This window comes from Sceloporus undulatus, chromosome 2, assembly GCF_019175285.1.
Source record: "Sceloporus undulatus isolate JIND9_A2432 ecotype Alabama chromosome 2, SceUnd_v1.1, whole genome shotgun sequence".
Lineage (NCBI taxonomy): Eukaryota > Metazoa > Chordata > Lepidosauria > Squamata > Phrynosomatidae > Sceloporus > Sceloporus undulatus.
In genome coordinates this window covers 123399243-123414926 of record NC_056523.1, presented here as the reverse complement: position 1 = coordinate 123414926, position 15684 = coordinate 123399243, and the positions used below count along the sequence as shown (strand labels likewise).

General features: G+C 42.5%; 1 protein-coding gene across 13 annotated transcripts in view; it reads left to right on the top strand.

Moving 5' to 3' along the window:
• The window catches only part of CACNA1A (calcium voltage-gated channel subunit alpha1 A), a 461089-nt gene that overhangs the window by 286930 nt on the left and 158475 nt on the right, over window positions 1–15684 (top strand). For all 13 annotated transcript variants that reach the window (XM_042448340.1, XM_042448338.1, XM_042448344.1 and 10 more), the window contains exons 16-22: window positions 1943–2074; window positions 6567–6639; window positions 8636–8753; window positions 9851–9918; window positions 10968–11074; window positions 13280–14089; window positions 14859–15325. In XM_042448340.1, the coding sequence (XP_042304274.1) occupies window positions 1943–2074; window positions 6567–6639; window positions 8636–8753; window positions 9851–9918; window positions 10968–11074; window positions 13280–14089; window positions 14859–15325 (1775 nt within the window). The remainder of the gene's footprint in view (window positions 1–1942; window positions 2075–6566; window positions 6640–8635; window positions 8754–9850; window positions 9919–10967; window positions 11075–13279; window positions 14090–14858; window positions 15326–15684) is intronic.

Here is a 15684-nt window from a genome sequence, read left to right as displayed (position 1 = left end):
TGTCATCTGTCTAACTAAAATGGAAGAAACTGTTCAAGAACTAATGTGCCTTATTACATATTTTACGAGATTAAAATCAAGATACAACAAACTGAAACGTTAGGTTTGAATGCCTCCCCTTGCTTCATTCCCGTTATTTCTGAAAAAGTGTAATGGCCAACTTCTGATAAGGACTTTTCACATCAGTCTCTGCAATAAAGATCTGGAACCTTTGATGATTTTCATCCAGCATGTTTTACAAATTGATTCTAAATTTATAATACAGTCTTCCCCTCAACTTGCTTAAGGAAGAGAATAAATGTTAGCCATCTCCTCATTTTAGGACTATGGGTTAGCCATCTCCTCATTTTGAAACTGTGGGTTACATTTTTATCAATAAAACTGGTGATGTTCTATGGGTCTCTAAATTTGTTTGATAAGACTAATTAATTATGGAGCCCATTAATTGTACAGTGGGTCCTTCCCTTACGCAGGGGATCGGTTCCGGAATCCCCACTCCCTTCCCCCCGCATTAGGGAAAAAACGTGTATGCTTTAGCCCGATTAGAAGTAATGGGACTAGTGTCTACGGCACAGCATGGGACATGTGCCACGGATGTGCACCCCATTACTTCTTCCAGCATGCACCAGGGTTTTTTCAGGTGCGTCTTCCAGCTTATGCTGGAAGCCGCGTAAGGCGTACTGTATTTGGGGGGGGGGATCTTCATCAGTCATAGCTATGATCAGTTTGAATGGTTAACTCACATATACCACTAAATATAGTACCTGTGGTAACTATATTATATCTTAGGGAAATACTGAGTAAATTTATAGTTGTTGGGTTTTTGTGTGGCAGATATGTCTATTTCTTTACCATTTGACTTAAGCAAGACATGGGATTAAGCCAAAATGTCATCATAGGTTAGGTTTGGCAGCACTCTTACTGAATTGAAAAGTTTTGGCACATAATGTTGCATTTGTATGCTTTGCAGTAGAACAGAGAGATAAAACACTTCAGTGGAGTGATGGTTAGAGCACTGGACTTGAACCTGGTTTGAATCCCAGTTTCAGTCATGGAAAACTGTCTTTCCCTTATCCCAGTCCATGAAGTTCTCCCAGGGACTCTGAGCCAAGCTTTTTCTTTCAACCTGACCTAAACTCTCAGGATTGTCATGTGACTATAATAGAAAAGGGGGAGCATATTAATTCCCCTGAGCAACAGAGGAAGGCCTGGATTTTAAAATTCACTACATCATCATCAGTGGAGTACCTGTGCTTGGTGTCATCCAGTGGAGGGGGGGAGGCAGACTGCCCTGCTGCCCACCTTTCTCCAATGTCTTGCTTGTTTGCCCCCCCAGCATCTGCTGTTTGGGGCATGATACTATGGCCTCTGATGACTATTTGGGATCCAGTGTGGATGCTCAGAAATCTGCTGTAGGGGTGATGCTGCAGCTGCAGACAGCCCTTTGGGGGTCTTACACAGCTGCTAGACAAACAAGAAAGGGATGTGACACCCTTTCTTGCTTGCCCAGCTGCCTTGCCAGCTCCACTAGGTGTACACTCTTCCCCAGTGTAGTCCACACACCCCACACTCCCTAATGACACCAATTATTATCATTAGTTATTTCTAATTTGTATAATAGGACAGGATGACACATCAGTAGAACAACTTTTTTAAAAACCACAACTGCCAAGGAAATGAAAAAGCTGTTCTTTTATCACTCACATCCACGGTGCCAAGAATATGCAAGAAAATGTTACTTGGCAATAATTATTGTGTATTACAGGTGTTGTTTGTAATAGAAAAAAATAGCTAAATTAAAGTCTTGCATCCTGACAGCCTTCACCAGACCTGAATGGGCATTCTATTTCTGTCATGTGCCCTCTCCAGTGCTCACTGTCTGGTGTATGGCCCTAGAAGACAGGCTTTCCCTGCATAGCTCACATGTGGATTCTCTTGGCAGGTACTGGGCTTCACTACGAAACCTAGTCGTATCTCTGCTGAACTCCATGAAGTCCATCATCAGCCTCCTTTTTCTCCTCTTCCTCTTCATTGTCGTCTTTGCCCTTTTGGGAATGCAACTCTTTGGGGGCCAGTGAGTAATGGGGAAAGGGATGGGGAATTGTGACTTTCCTTGCCATACTCTTAGTGCACATATCTACACTGTATTCAGATATATTGGGCTTGGTATGTTCTTCATTGTGGTTTCTGTGCCTCACAAAATGGGTTTGCACCTGGAACAAGCCCTAAACTATGACAACAGCACCAAAGTAGGACATTCTAGAGTACTGTACAAGGAAAGAGGGTGGACTGGGAGATGGCACCAGGCTTCTCCCTGGTCTGCTATACCACTTATAATAACAGGTTGCTTACTCTAACTGTATTTCTTCTAATGGTCTTGTGTGCCCTCACAGAAATGGATTTGTGCCTGCACAGACCATTCTCATGCAACATTAAAGAGCTGAGTAGCTTGGCAAGAAGATGCCATCACCATCCATCTACCACACGTGCTCCCTGCTGCCAAGCTACCATCTCCTCAGTTTGTTTTTGTTTGCTGACCAAACTGGTATGCATGGCTCCATTCCACTGATCTTACAGAAGAAACTTGTCACAGGGTGAAAGACCTTCCATTTGAAGGTGACGTCCTGTATAATTCCAAGACAGATTAATCCCTGCAATACCTCTGCAAAACACATCTTACAGCAAAGAAAATAGGCCTTTCATCCCAAAAGATCCTTTGGATCTTCCTGGTGCTGTCCATCCTCAGCATTGACTTTCCCTCACTCAAGATTTTTCTTCATAATCCTCCTCCCTCCCGAGGCGTTCCTTCAAATTGCCAAAATATCAGCCATAAGTTTCAAGATGGTCACTCTACACACCATCTTCCTTTTTCTGCATATAGGTGATGGAGTCACATCAATAGACCTCAAGGATGCCTATTTTCATATTGGAACATGTACCCAACATTGCAAATTCCTTTGGTTCAGAATAGGCAATAAACTTTATCAATACAAGGTACTACCTTTCGGGCTGTCAACAGCCCTGAGGGTCTTTACCAAGTGTATGGGAGTAGTTGTTTCTTAACTGAGAACCAAAGGAGTTCAGATTTATACTTACATGGATGATTGACAGCTGGTGTCCTCGTCCCAAACCAGACCATTTTGGGACATTCGTGTTACACTGTGTATTCTCCATGATCTCGGTCTGAACATCAATACAGTGAAGTCTGGTCTGGAACTGGCAAGGCTGATAGACTTTATAGGAGCCTCCCTGAACTTGCGGGCAGGTCTAGCTTACTTCTTGATATCCCAGTATCTAGCCTCAAGAGCTCAGGTAAATTCAGTCTTGGCTCATCAATGCTCTGCTCATATTGTTCAGGAGTTACTAGGTCTAGTGGCTGCCACTACGATGGTGACTTAACTGGCCCACATGAACTCCAGAGAACTCCAGTGTTGGTCTCTCTATAGATCCAATCCACTTAGAGACAGCCAATCTGTGCTGATGACAGTTCCTCGCTGGGTCCTCCTCTCTGCTCTGGTGGACAAGATGGCAGAATCTCCACTCTGGCATGCCATTCCAGATGCTGGATCTAACTCATATGGTGACCATGGATGCATTGTTGATGGGCTGGGGCACCCATTGTGAAAGCTTGATGGTTCAGGGTCTCTGGTCCTCACATGAATTAGCCCCACTTCAGGACATTCCACAGACTCATTTGCAGCAGGACTGTTCTGGTGACAATGGACAACACAATCATGGTGTGGTACATCAACAGAAAGTGGGGGGGACTAGCCATGAGTCTCTGGAGATTGTGTACTGAGCACAATATACACCCAGTAGCCGTTCATCTGGCAGGGGCAGAAAAAGTTCTAGCAGATTCCCTGAGCCAAACTCCAATACTTCAACCCAAATAGTATTTCTGATGAGATCTTCCTTCTCATAACTGCAAGGTGGGGCCCTCCCTGCATAGACCTCTTTGCAGTGCTGGAGAATGTGAAATGTCCTCTCTTCTGCTCAAGGGCAGGGGTAGGTCACAGTTATCTAGGAGACGCCTTCTTCTGGAAGTGGTCAGGAGTGCTGATGTATCCCTTCCTACCATTTCCACTGATATCAAAAGTGGTAGCGAAGATGACAGGAGACCATAGAGATGCTATTCTCATCACTCCATTCTGGCTGAGACAACTGTGGTTTGTGCTGCTTTTATACCTATCTTGGTCACAGTTCATGACCATACCTCCTCATCACAATCTCCTCTCTCACTCTATGGGAAGATATTCAATCCAGACCTCAGGAATCTGCAGATGAAAGCTTGGAGGATCAAACCATAGAGCCCCAGAACTCCTCACTGTTCTTTCAGCTGCAAGGAAGGATTTGACTAAATGTTCTTATGACAAATAAGTGGAGGAAGTTTGTTCCTTTGCTGCTTTGAGATCCAAACTCACTTCTGTCTGGGTCAATGGTGCTACATTTTCTCCTCCATGTTAGGAAATGAGGGCTCACATTTCCTCCCCTGAAGTCTATTTAGCTGTAGTAGTTGTGTACCAACCACCATCACCTACATGGTGAATTTTATTTGCTAATCCTATGGTGAAGAAATTTCTTAAAGAATTATCTATCCTCCGCTGATGCCTCCTGCACTTTCTTGGTTGTTGTCACTGGTACTTTTCCAATTGACTCGATGACCCTTCATACCATTGGCCTAGTCATATGAACATCTTCTTACCATGAAAGTGACCTTCTTCGGTTAGAAGGATGTCAGAACTCCCTGCCTTCCACTCTGATGAACTCTTTCTTATATTTCATTGTGACAAGGTGTTGCTGCACCCAGATATCTCATTCTTACTGAAGGTGGTCTCCCAGTGTCATGTCAATCAAGATAACGTACTCCCTACATTCTGCCCTCAATTGCAATCTCCTTTGGAGAAGTCTTTATACTGTCCAGATGTCCATTGTGCACTGGCTTTTTTATGTTCAGCTTTCAGCTGCATTCCCTCAGTCCAACAAACTCTTCATTTCTTATGGAAGTCACCATAAAAGACAACCTGTTTGAAGGTTCATTCTACTAGGTCAATGGCTTCCTCTACTGCCCTGCTTCAAGGCATGTTCTTAGTAGACCTCTGCAAGGCTGCAACTTGGTTGCAACCATCTACATTCATCCAACATTATCAATTGGACTGTAGGGCAAGGGCAAATGCTAGTTTTGGCTGTGCTGTCCTGTCTTTTATTCTTCAGTGATCTGTGCTTCCATCACTTGGTAAGCTTTACAGTCACTCATTTGTGTGAGGCACAGAGATCATGATGAAGAAGAACAAGTTACTTAACTGCAACTGTGCTTCTTCGAGTGGCCTTCTGTGCCCTCACACAAACCTGTCTTACCTTTCCTCTTTTTAGGTCCCTGTGCTTGGCAGACTTCAAAGCTGAGAAGATGGTAACTTGGTAGGCAGGGGTATGTGCAGTAGGTAGATGGGGTGGGGCGTTCCTGACAAGCTACTCAACTGAAATTTTCCATAGCATGGACTACGCAGGCACAAATCCATTTGTGTGAGGGCACAGAAGACCATGCAAAGAACCACAGTTGGAAGTAAGCAACCTGTTCTTAGCAGACCAGGGAGAAGCCTGGTGCCATCTCCCACCCACCCCCTTCCTTTGTTTTCTAAAATGTCCTACTTTGGAGCTGATGTCATAGTTTAAGCCTTGTTTCTCATCTAACAAACCATGGTCTATTAAACAAGATCATGATGTCTAACTTTTTAATGTTGTCATGCCATGCCTTGGAAATTGTCAGAGCTATAGTTAATGGGTGCTCCTGTTTGGAGGAATGCAGCAATTATTTTAGACACAAACGCGCGCACACATGATACCAGATTTTGTGCCCACTTCCCAAAGTAACCATGCATGGAGTGTTTGAGACAAGACCATGTTTCTGCCAAAATCTCTCTGCCACCATACTCAAATACACAGACACACAGTCAACTCAAGACATTATGCTGCCTGAGATATAGCAGGAAATGGTGCCTCCCCAACACTCAAAGTGCACAGCATCCAAGGCAGATCAAATTATTTTAGCAGCTGCGGGAGAAAACCCCACAGGTATCTTTCCCCTCCCCTAGTAGTACAAATGTAATTTTTGCTATTTCATGACACTCCACAACAGCTGACTGAGGGTACCACCCAGTTCTGCTTAAGGTTGGTGCCCATATACACCACACACCTACATGACCACCTGCAGATTCCTGAAACCTATAGCAGAAGGTAAACAGTGAGCCCTTGGTATCCAGTAAGGTTTGGTTCCAGGACATCCTGTGGATACCAAACTCCATGGATGCTCAAGTCCCGTTATATACAGTGGCATAGTAAAATGATGCCCCTGATATAAAATGACAAAATATAGGCTTGCTTTTTGGAATTCTATATATTTTTTAATATTTTCAATCCGTGGATTCTTGAATCCATAGATAAAGAATCTCTGGATACCAAGGGCCAGCTGTAACAGTTTTGTCCTGGAATGGAAGGATGAAAAGTTGAAATAGTTTTGGATCTGTGACTAACATTTCTGTTCTTGTCGGATTGGTGTTTCCCCTACCCAGGTTTAATTTTGACGAAGGAACCCCTCCAACCAATTTTGACACTTTCCCAGCAGCAATAATGACAGTATTTCAGGTAAGAAGGGCAATGGAAAGGAGACCATTTCCTCTGTGTGTGTGTGTGTGTGTGTGTGTGTGTGTGTGTGTGTGTGTGTGATGAATCTCTTGTATGATAATCATGTGAGTTAGAATTACATGTTAGTATGTCCAAGAAGCTCAGATAGTACATGTCTACCTCTTTAGCGCCTAGCTGACACCAATCTGATGTTAAAAACTTTTTCCTCATCTTCCTCCTCTTTGGATTTCTCCTGACATTCCATTTCCCTCCACTTCTCATTCCAATGTTAAAACTTTTTTTTCTCATCCTTCTCTGGATTTCCCCTGACCACCAAACACTCCATTTCCCTCCTCATCCCAATCCAGTACTAAAATCTTCTCTCTCCATCTTCCTCCTCCTCCTCCAGATCTCTCTGACCACCAAACAGCCCCATTTTCCTCCACTTCCTTCCTTCTCAATCTGATGTTAAAACCTGAGCCCTGGTGGCATGGTGGTTAAATGTTTACTGCAACCACTCACACACAAACCACAAGGTTGTGAGTTCAGCACCAGCCAGGGGCTCAGGCTCAACTCAGGCTTGCATCCTTCTGAGGTCACTAAAATAAGTGCCCAATTTGTTGGAGGGAATTAGCTTATACATTGTAAACTGCGTAGGGAGTGCTTAAGTGCACTGATAAGTGGTATAGAAATGAACTTGCTACTTGTTACTACTTCTCCTTCCCTAAGTTCTATCCTTGACTTATCCAGGGGTGATATCACAATCCATGATTTTGGTCCTAAAACCTTCCCTCAACTTATACATGGGATTGATTTGTACATCGTATATAGGGTAGTTAATTAACAATACTGAATAATTATTCAATAATTATTCAGAATAGTATACAGGTATATCATATAAAGAACTTTTTTTAAAAAAAAATAGAATCCATTCTTTATGCATTTCAGTCTTTTATAAAGTATTTCTCCCTCTTCACTGTAAAGGAAGAATATGTAAGCATGTCCTCCTTGCTGCAGTCCTTTTATTTTGTGTCTCATAACCTGATGCCTTTGCTTAGTTATATTGAGCACCTTTTAAAAGCCATTCTAGAGGTATGGTAGATTAATATAGTCCATAAAGAATAAAAGTTGCTATCATGGGACAAACAATGATAAGGAGCTGTAAGCACTGTGATAACATGGAATGCAGTGCCAAGTGATCGACTTCCTTACCTTAGGGTCTATCCACCAACAGCATGGAAAGTGCTGGTGGAACAGATTCCCCTTCTCCCTCTTCAACACATTCCCATATACCTACATTTGTTCTTGAGTGGTTATTATTATTATATTCTGCCTTTCTCCCAAAATTGAGACTCAAAGCAGTTTATAATTTTAAAAAAAAACGATATAGCAAAAAACATAACAAAAGTTAATATTAAAATTGAATTAAACCATTCAGAATATTAAAACAATTTAAACCTACACTTCAAAAGATAAAATTGCCATTTAAGAAATGAAGGCAATTAAAAACAATTCAATACAAAGAAAAAGGACACTCACTCCAGTTTTTAAAACATTCTATTTTTAAAAGTCTGAATAAAAATATATTGCCTGCTGATGTAAGGGCAGCAAGGAGTGGATCATTCTGAACTCCATAGGAAGGAGCCACCAAGGAGACCTACCTTGTGTCCCTATCAAGAGTACCAGTGATGGTGGAGGACTGAGAGAACAGCCTCTCCTGTGGAACTCAGAGCAGATTTTGGAAGTGCACAGGTGGTTCAGGATGAAGGCGGGAGTCATCCCAGTGTACAGAAATCTACTTCTATGCCATTGGAAAGAACCTGTAATATAGTGGCAGATTTCATTGAATAACTAATGCAATGTCTTACATTTGAATTTTGATCCAGTTGAATAAGGATACCATGGCATCTATAGTTTGATTCAGTATCAAATCCTCTCCCCTTAATAACATTATAGAAGTTGAGCAATCTACCAGGTTTCTTGTTTGGAGTTCCAAGTAATATGCTGAGTCTTTCAGATCTTGACTGGTGAAGACTGGAACGAAGTAATGTATGATGGTATCCAATCTCTGGGCGGTGTCGATAAAGGAATGATGTTCTCAATCTATTTCATTGTACTGACCTTGTTTGGTAACTGTATCCTTTCTGTGCTTGGACATTAAAGAACTGAGGGAAACTGGGAGAAATTGTTGAAGGCGTATATAGTAAGAGTGTTGGATTATGACTTTGGAGACCAGGGTTCAAATCCTGCTTGGCCATGAAACCCACTGGGTGACCTTGGGCAATTCACACACTCTCAGCCTCAGGGGAAGACAATGGCAAACCTCCTCTGAAGAATCCTTGCCAAGAAAACCCTATGATAGGGTTGCCTTAGGATCACCATAAATTGGAAATGACTTAAAGGCACACAATAAGAAACAACAACAAACAGTAAGAGGAAGGTTCTGAACATACTCTGCAGACACAAGAATTTGCCATATTGTGTGAGTTCACAGAGGTCACTCAAAAAGCCACATTTACAGGTGAGTAACCGGTTCTTACTACAACAGGAGATACCTAGGAGCCAGGATTCCTTGAAGGTTATTTCAACTTGATTGCTAATATACTGCATAGTTAGGCCAAGTCTCACCTCAGTTCAGCCAGTGAGGGAATGCATCTTTAGGTTTTTAAACAGAAAGAGACATCTTGAAATGACAGTCAATCCTTTTTAATAGAGTTTTTAAGATTTATCCACTGGTAGATACTATGCACAATAAAAACACAAATAAGCCAAGTAGATTAAACTAAGACTGTCATGCTTTGGACATATCGTGAGATGACAGGACTCACTAGAAAGACAATAAAGTATGGTAGCATAGAAGACAGTACAACAAAAGGAAGACTACATTGCAGTTTTACAGATTCAGTAAAAAAAAAAAAAAAGCTACAGTCCTGAGTCTGCAAGACCTGAGCAGGGCTGTTGAAGATAGGGTGACTTAGAGGTCTTTCATTTATAGAGTTACCATAAGTTTAAGTCAACTTGACAGCAATTAACAGCAACAATTGAAGTAGACATCATATTTGGATGATTACATGTAGTCTTTCTCAAATAAGACTGGCAAATTATGTTATCTTCACTCTTGGGAGGAAAGAGTTTTGTGGAGATGGGGTTGGAGAAGTCCACCATCTTCTGACAGTGAAATTAAGTTGCAACCAGAGCTAATTATGGTTTTGCCTTGACACTCAAAACTCAGACACTTTGCTCAATGTATTCTTGGCTATCGCTGTGGATAATCTGGCCAATGCACAGGAGCTCACCAAGGTGGGAAATGTTTCTTCAGCAGTGGGATGCAGTGGCCTGTGGGATGTTTGCTTATTAAATGTGATTATTCAGTGGGTAGAGAAAATAGTGTTTACTGTTTAATTTAACAAGATCATAAATGAATGCATTCCCAGGTGAGCGGGTGGCACTGTCATGTTAGATTATGTTAGCAAGATGTAGGTTATAATTCTATTCAATGGTAAGTTTCATTTACTGTATACCTGCTCCTTGTACTGTAGATGTGTTTTCTAGATGTGGTCAGCTTTGGTGAATCTAGGAGATAATTTTCTGCTCCCCAAACTCTCCCAGAGCTTCATGGATTTGTCCATGCCAAAAAAACAATTGGTTGGAAATTGACTTATGATTTTACAAAAATCTTAACAAAACATTAAATAGTGCAGAGGGGGTGAAACTTATTTTTAAAAGTGAATAATTGGTTTCCAGGAAAGACAACGTGCCCTAGCAGAAAAGGGCAGTGTGGTGAGTGTGGACAAAAACATCCTTGGGGACTGCATGTGGTTTCAGGGAGAGACACTTTACCCACCCCTACTGTAGGGATGGTGTTGTCAGTTTCAGCTATACTGAACAGACACACCTTGGACAAGTAGCCAGTGGATTTTGCACATTTTATACTAATACCTGACATAATCCAACCCAGCAAGTGCAGTATTAAATTCCAATTCTGGATGGAACCTGTTCCTATAAGTAACTTTCTCTTTTAGTTTAGCTGGATGGTTGCAAGAGACAAGATGCTCTCTGGGTGCATGCTAACTTTCCTGTTTTCATAGCTGGAAGGAGATTTTGTTGTTCTCTTATTCATGAACAGTTTGTTTTGCTTTCTCACTGCACCTGCTTTTCTAATGCAAGCAAGGAAACTCACTCCCTCACTGGAGCAGGAATTACAGGATAGCTGTGAAAGCACCCATTAGCCTAGTTCTATCAGCCTTTTCTCCTGAGACACAGTCTGTTTTGTGATACTGGGAATGAACACCATATTTCTTCAGAAGCCAGGGTACTTGTAGCTGTTCTCTAATGTTTGGACTTTGCAGGATGAACAAGAAGAAGAAGAAGCAGCCAACCAGAAACTTGCCCTTCAGAAGGCAAAGGAAGTAGCAGAAGTGAGTCCTCAGTCAGCAGCCAACATGTCGATTGCAGTGTAAGTGCTGTATTGATCAAGCCATGAACACAAAGTATCACAAACACAAAGTTAACCAGCTCTGGATCTCAGGCATTATCTTCAGTGGACCTAGGATGTTACACCCTGGACTTGTAAATTGGGGGCAGGGGACTTAGTTGTGGTAGGAAGGCAAGTACTCAAGTCTCAACTTTCTTGACAGAAAATTCTGACTGCTTCCATTTCAGAGCCTGGAATTCCTTTTTGAAACTACAACACCCAGAAGCCCTTGACCAACATGACTAATGGTCCAAAAAGCATTGTATCCAAGCGCTGTTTCTATGTCGAGCGTTACAGGGATAAATGAGTCCAGAACATAAGCTGTGGCCTGAGTTTTTCTGGTAGTGCAAGTGAAAGCTGTATGTCTGATTATTAGCCCAAACAGAAGGACCCTGGAACAATTCCTTTCCAAAGCTTTCCAAATTACTAAAGGAACCAGACAGGGCTGCCCACTATCTCCGCTTTTATTTATAATGTGTTTGGAGATATTATGCAATAATTATGCAATATATTTCTTATCATCTGTATGCCGATGACACTCAGCTGTATCTTTCCACCCCTGATCTTTCTCTGGGTCTTGAACCGCAAGTTTCATCTTGTCTTATAGCTGTTTCTCAATGGATGTGGCACCAGTGTCTGAAACTCAATGTGTCTAAAACGAAGCTTCTTGTTTTTCCACCAAAGTCTACCATCCAATATTCCTTTTCTGTTTTTGTTTGTGATATCTCTATTCAACCTGTGCAGGAAGCTCGCAGCCTTGGTTTCATTTTTTATTCTTCCTTGTCATGTACCCCCAGATTCAGGCCATAGCCAAGGCATGCAGATTCTTTCTGTATAATATTGCTAAAATCCAACTATTTATTTCGGCCTCTACTGCCAAGATTCTGACCCGTGTCCTAGTGATCTTGTGACTGGATTTTTGTAACCTCTTTCTGGCAAGGCTTCCTCTTTCTCACCTCCATCCTTTAATTTCTGTCCAGCATTCAGCTGCATGCATTATCACATCTGCTCACCACTTCGATCATATCTCTCCTTTATTGTCGTCCCTCCACTGGCTCCCCCTCCCTTTCCATATTCAGTATAAGCTTCTGTTGATGACTTTTAAAGCCCTGCATGGGCTGGTCCCTCCTTATTTATCAGAGCTTCCTTTTCCTTACCTTCCCACTTGTGCCCTCCATTCTGATAGTCAAGGTCTGCTGTCCCAGCCAAGAATTTTTACTGCCCCGTCCTGGATCCGTCCCTTTTCACTTCCTGCCCCTAACTCCTAGAACCTCCTTCCCCCATGAGTCCAAGTCATCACATCTTTAATCAGCTTCAAAACTGAGTTAAAGACAATACTGTCCAGGGAAGTGTTCCCAGGCATTACGTGATTGTAGTCTAATGTTATTTTAATTTGTTGTCTGCCTTACTTTATTGAATGTTAACATGTACTAATATGTATTATATTTAATTATTTTGTAGAATGTATACCATAGGCGGGTTTATTTTATCTATTTGAATTGATTGTACAGTGGACCCTTGTTATATGCTGGGGTTTGGTTCCAAGATCCCACATGGGTAATAAAATCCATGGATGCTCAAATCCCATTAAATATAATGACATAGCAAAATGGTGTCCTTTATTTAAAAAATGGAAAATCAAGATTTTTTTATCTTTATTGCTTTTATTACATTAAAAAAAGCATATAGAAATTAAAATAAACTATAACACTTACACAAACCTTGACAATACAAAATACAAAAAATATAGGTTTGATATTTGAAATTTATATTTTTTTTAACATTTTCAAACCATCGATGCTTGAATCCATGTATAAAAAAATCTGTGTATAAGAAAGGCCGATTGTATGTACAGTGCTGTGTAAATTTACAGTGCTATATAAATAAAGCTTAATAATAACAATAGCAACAACAACAATAACACTGTAGGAAAGATTTTCAGCCCAGCAGCTTCTCAGGTAGCATCTGGGCTTGCCTGTTGCTATGCAGGCGTGGTCCATGCTATGCAGGCATGGTCTGGCTTCCTCTGTTGGGAAAGGGATGCCTTGACTAAATGAACATCAACTCAGTGGTGTAGTAAAAGGTTATTGCTGCGGGAAATTAGAGAATGTGACTCTAGATAGTGTTGATTTATGCAGTAGTGCTGGTGATGAAGCAGTGTTTCAACTATATCTGCTTTGTTTTCAGAAAAGAACAACAAAAGAACCAAAAAGGTGCCAAATCAGTCTGGGAGCAGCGAACAACTGAAATGCGGAAACAGAACCTGATGGCAAGTCGGGAGGCACTATACAATGAACTGGACCCTGAGGATCGATGGAAGGTCACATATGCCCGACAAATGCGACCAGACATGAAAACCCATTTAGACCGGCCACTAGTGGTAGATCCTCAGGAGAACCGGAACAACAACACCAACAAGACACGTCCCAGTGAGCCACCCTTGGAACCACACTTTAGACAACAACGACCTGAGGAATTCCTGCGAAAACCACCTCACTACCATGAGCATCCACGAGAGCCCCACATGTATGAGCACCCTGATTCAGGAAGCTTTGAGCCACGGCGCCCACGGAGTAGCAGCAAAGAAATTGACTTCAACCAGGAAAGTGGATACCATGACATTAACTACCCCAGCAAGGAGCACAATGCCATCCTTGACCGGAGTTACCATGGGGACTGTGACTCAGAGCGTATTAAGGCCCTGGACCCCCATCGCAGGCACCGAGGCAGCAAAGAAAGCCGCAGTGGGTCACCCCGTACAGCTGATGGTGACCGGGAACACCGGCGGCATCGGGTTCATCGACGGGCACCAGATGAGGGAGGGGGTGAGGAGGGTAACAAAGCTGAACGCCGGCCTCGGCATCGTGAGGGGAGCAGGCCAGCACGGGGAGATGTGGAGGGGGAGCATCCTGATGGAGAAAGGCGAAGACGGCACCGGCATGCTGCACAGTCTACCTATGATGCTGATGGCAAGGAACGCCGACATCGACGGCGGAAGTAAGTAAAGGTGGAAAGGATGCAGGATCACTGGGAACATCTGGCTCTTTGAAAGAAAGTTTACAGAAGGGGCAATGTGTGAACTTGCCATTTCATAAACCTACCATTGACAACTGATATGGAAGCAGTTCCAAGTAGTTGAAGTATACTTTATTTAGGGGCCTCTTCATACTGTACAATTACGATGCTATGATCCACATTAGATGCCATGTCATCCTATGTAATCCTGGAAGTTGTAGAGGTTTTTTTGGGTGGAGAGTATTTATAATTCTCAGCTAGAGAGCTCTTCTGTTGCTTGAAACCAAACGACAAACCCCCAGGGCTCCATAAGATGCAGTCATGGCAGTTCAACTGGAATCATAGTGCTGAATTGTGTAATGTGAATAATGGTGCTGTGTGTTGAGATATTATTGGAAGAGAGTGGCAGCAGAAGCATAATTTTAATGTGAGGAACAAATGACATGGGAATGGAGTGACATCATTAATGGCAGTTAGGATGAAGGATAGTTTGGCTACTACAGCTATGTTTTGTGTACGTAGCTCCCTGTATATGTGTGAAGGGATGGTAAGACAATGCTGTATGTGTGGAGAAATTATACATTTGGTGGTCTTCAAGTCATATTTGTGCTGGCCTATGTTTGAATGAGTTGTGTGGATATCAGAGCTAGAAATTACATATCCTGCTTGCTCTCATGCTAGCTTTTATTTCAGTGAGCCATGAATATGTCAAACTGTGTTTCAACACTTCTTTTCTTTTGGTATGCTTTAGAGAAAACCAAGGCTCTGGCCTTCCACCTGGACCAAACCTATCCACTACACGGCCAATCCAACAAGATATGGGGCGCTTGGAGCCTCCAGTGGCAGAGGATATTGACAATATGAAGAACAATAAGCTGGCAACCAATGAGACCTCAAACTCACATCCCATCAGTCATCCTCAGAATCCTGCCAAAAGTGGTAGCCACTCAAATTCCACACCAAGCCGGACTCCCCAAAATCCTCCTGTTCCTTTGGACCAGCCACTCCACAACTCTCAGAACTCTGCCAGTCGCCGAACCCCCAATAACCCTTCCAATCCATCCAGTCCTGGACCCCCTAAGAACCCTGAAAACAGCCTCATCGTCACTAACCCCACTACCCAGAACAATCCACCCAAAACTGCCAAGAAACCAGAGCACACGGTGGTGGAGGTCCCACCCACCTTCCCACCATCAATCAATAATGCTATCATGCAAGGTGAGCACCAAATGCACTGTGTCAATAGCGCTAGAGCCAGGTAACATAGTCACATGCATTTGAATTGTAAAAGACTGGATCCCATTTAGTCCAGGAAATGGTTAGGACCATCCAGTTCAAGCAGCAGGGAAGAAGTGTTGTAGCCATCTATTAATGGCACCAGTGAAGGCGTACAGGAAGTATTCATCACAGGCAATAGAAGGGAAAAACCTGCCATGAAACATGGGGGGGGGGCAGAGTAGGCCCTATCCCTTCTGCACCAGTATAATAATTCTGCCATCAGCTATGTTATTTCAGGCTGTGTGTATAGCCTTATGGTTGTGTCCATTTGTGTGGGTTCTGATTGTGTGAGTCAGCCT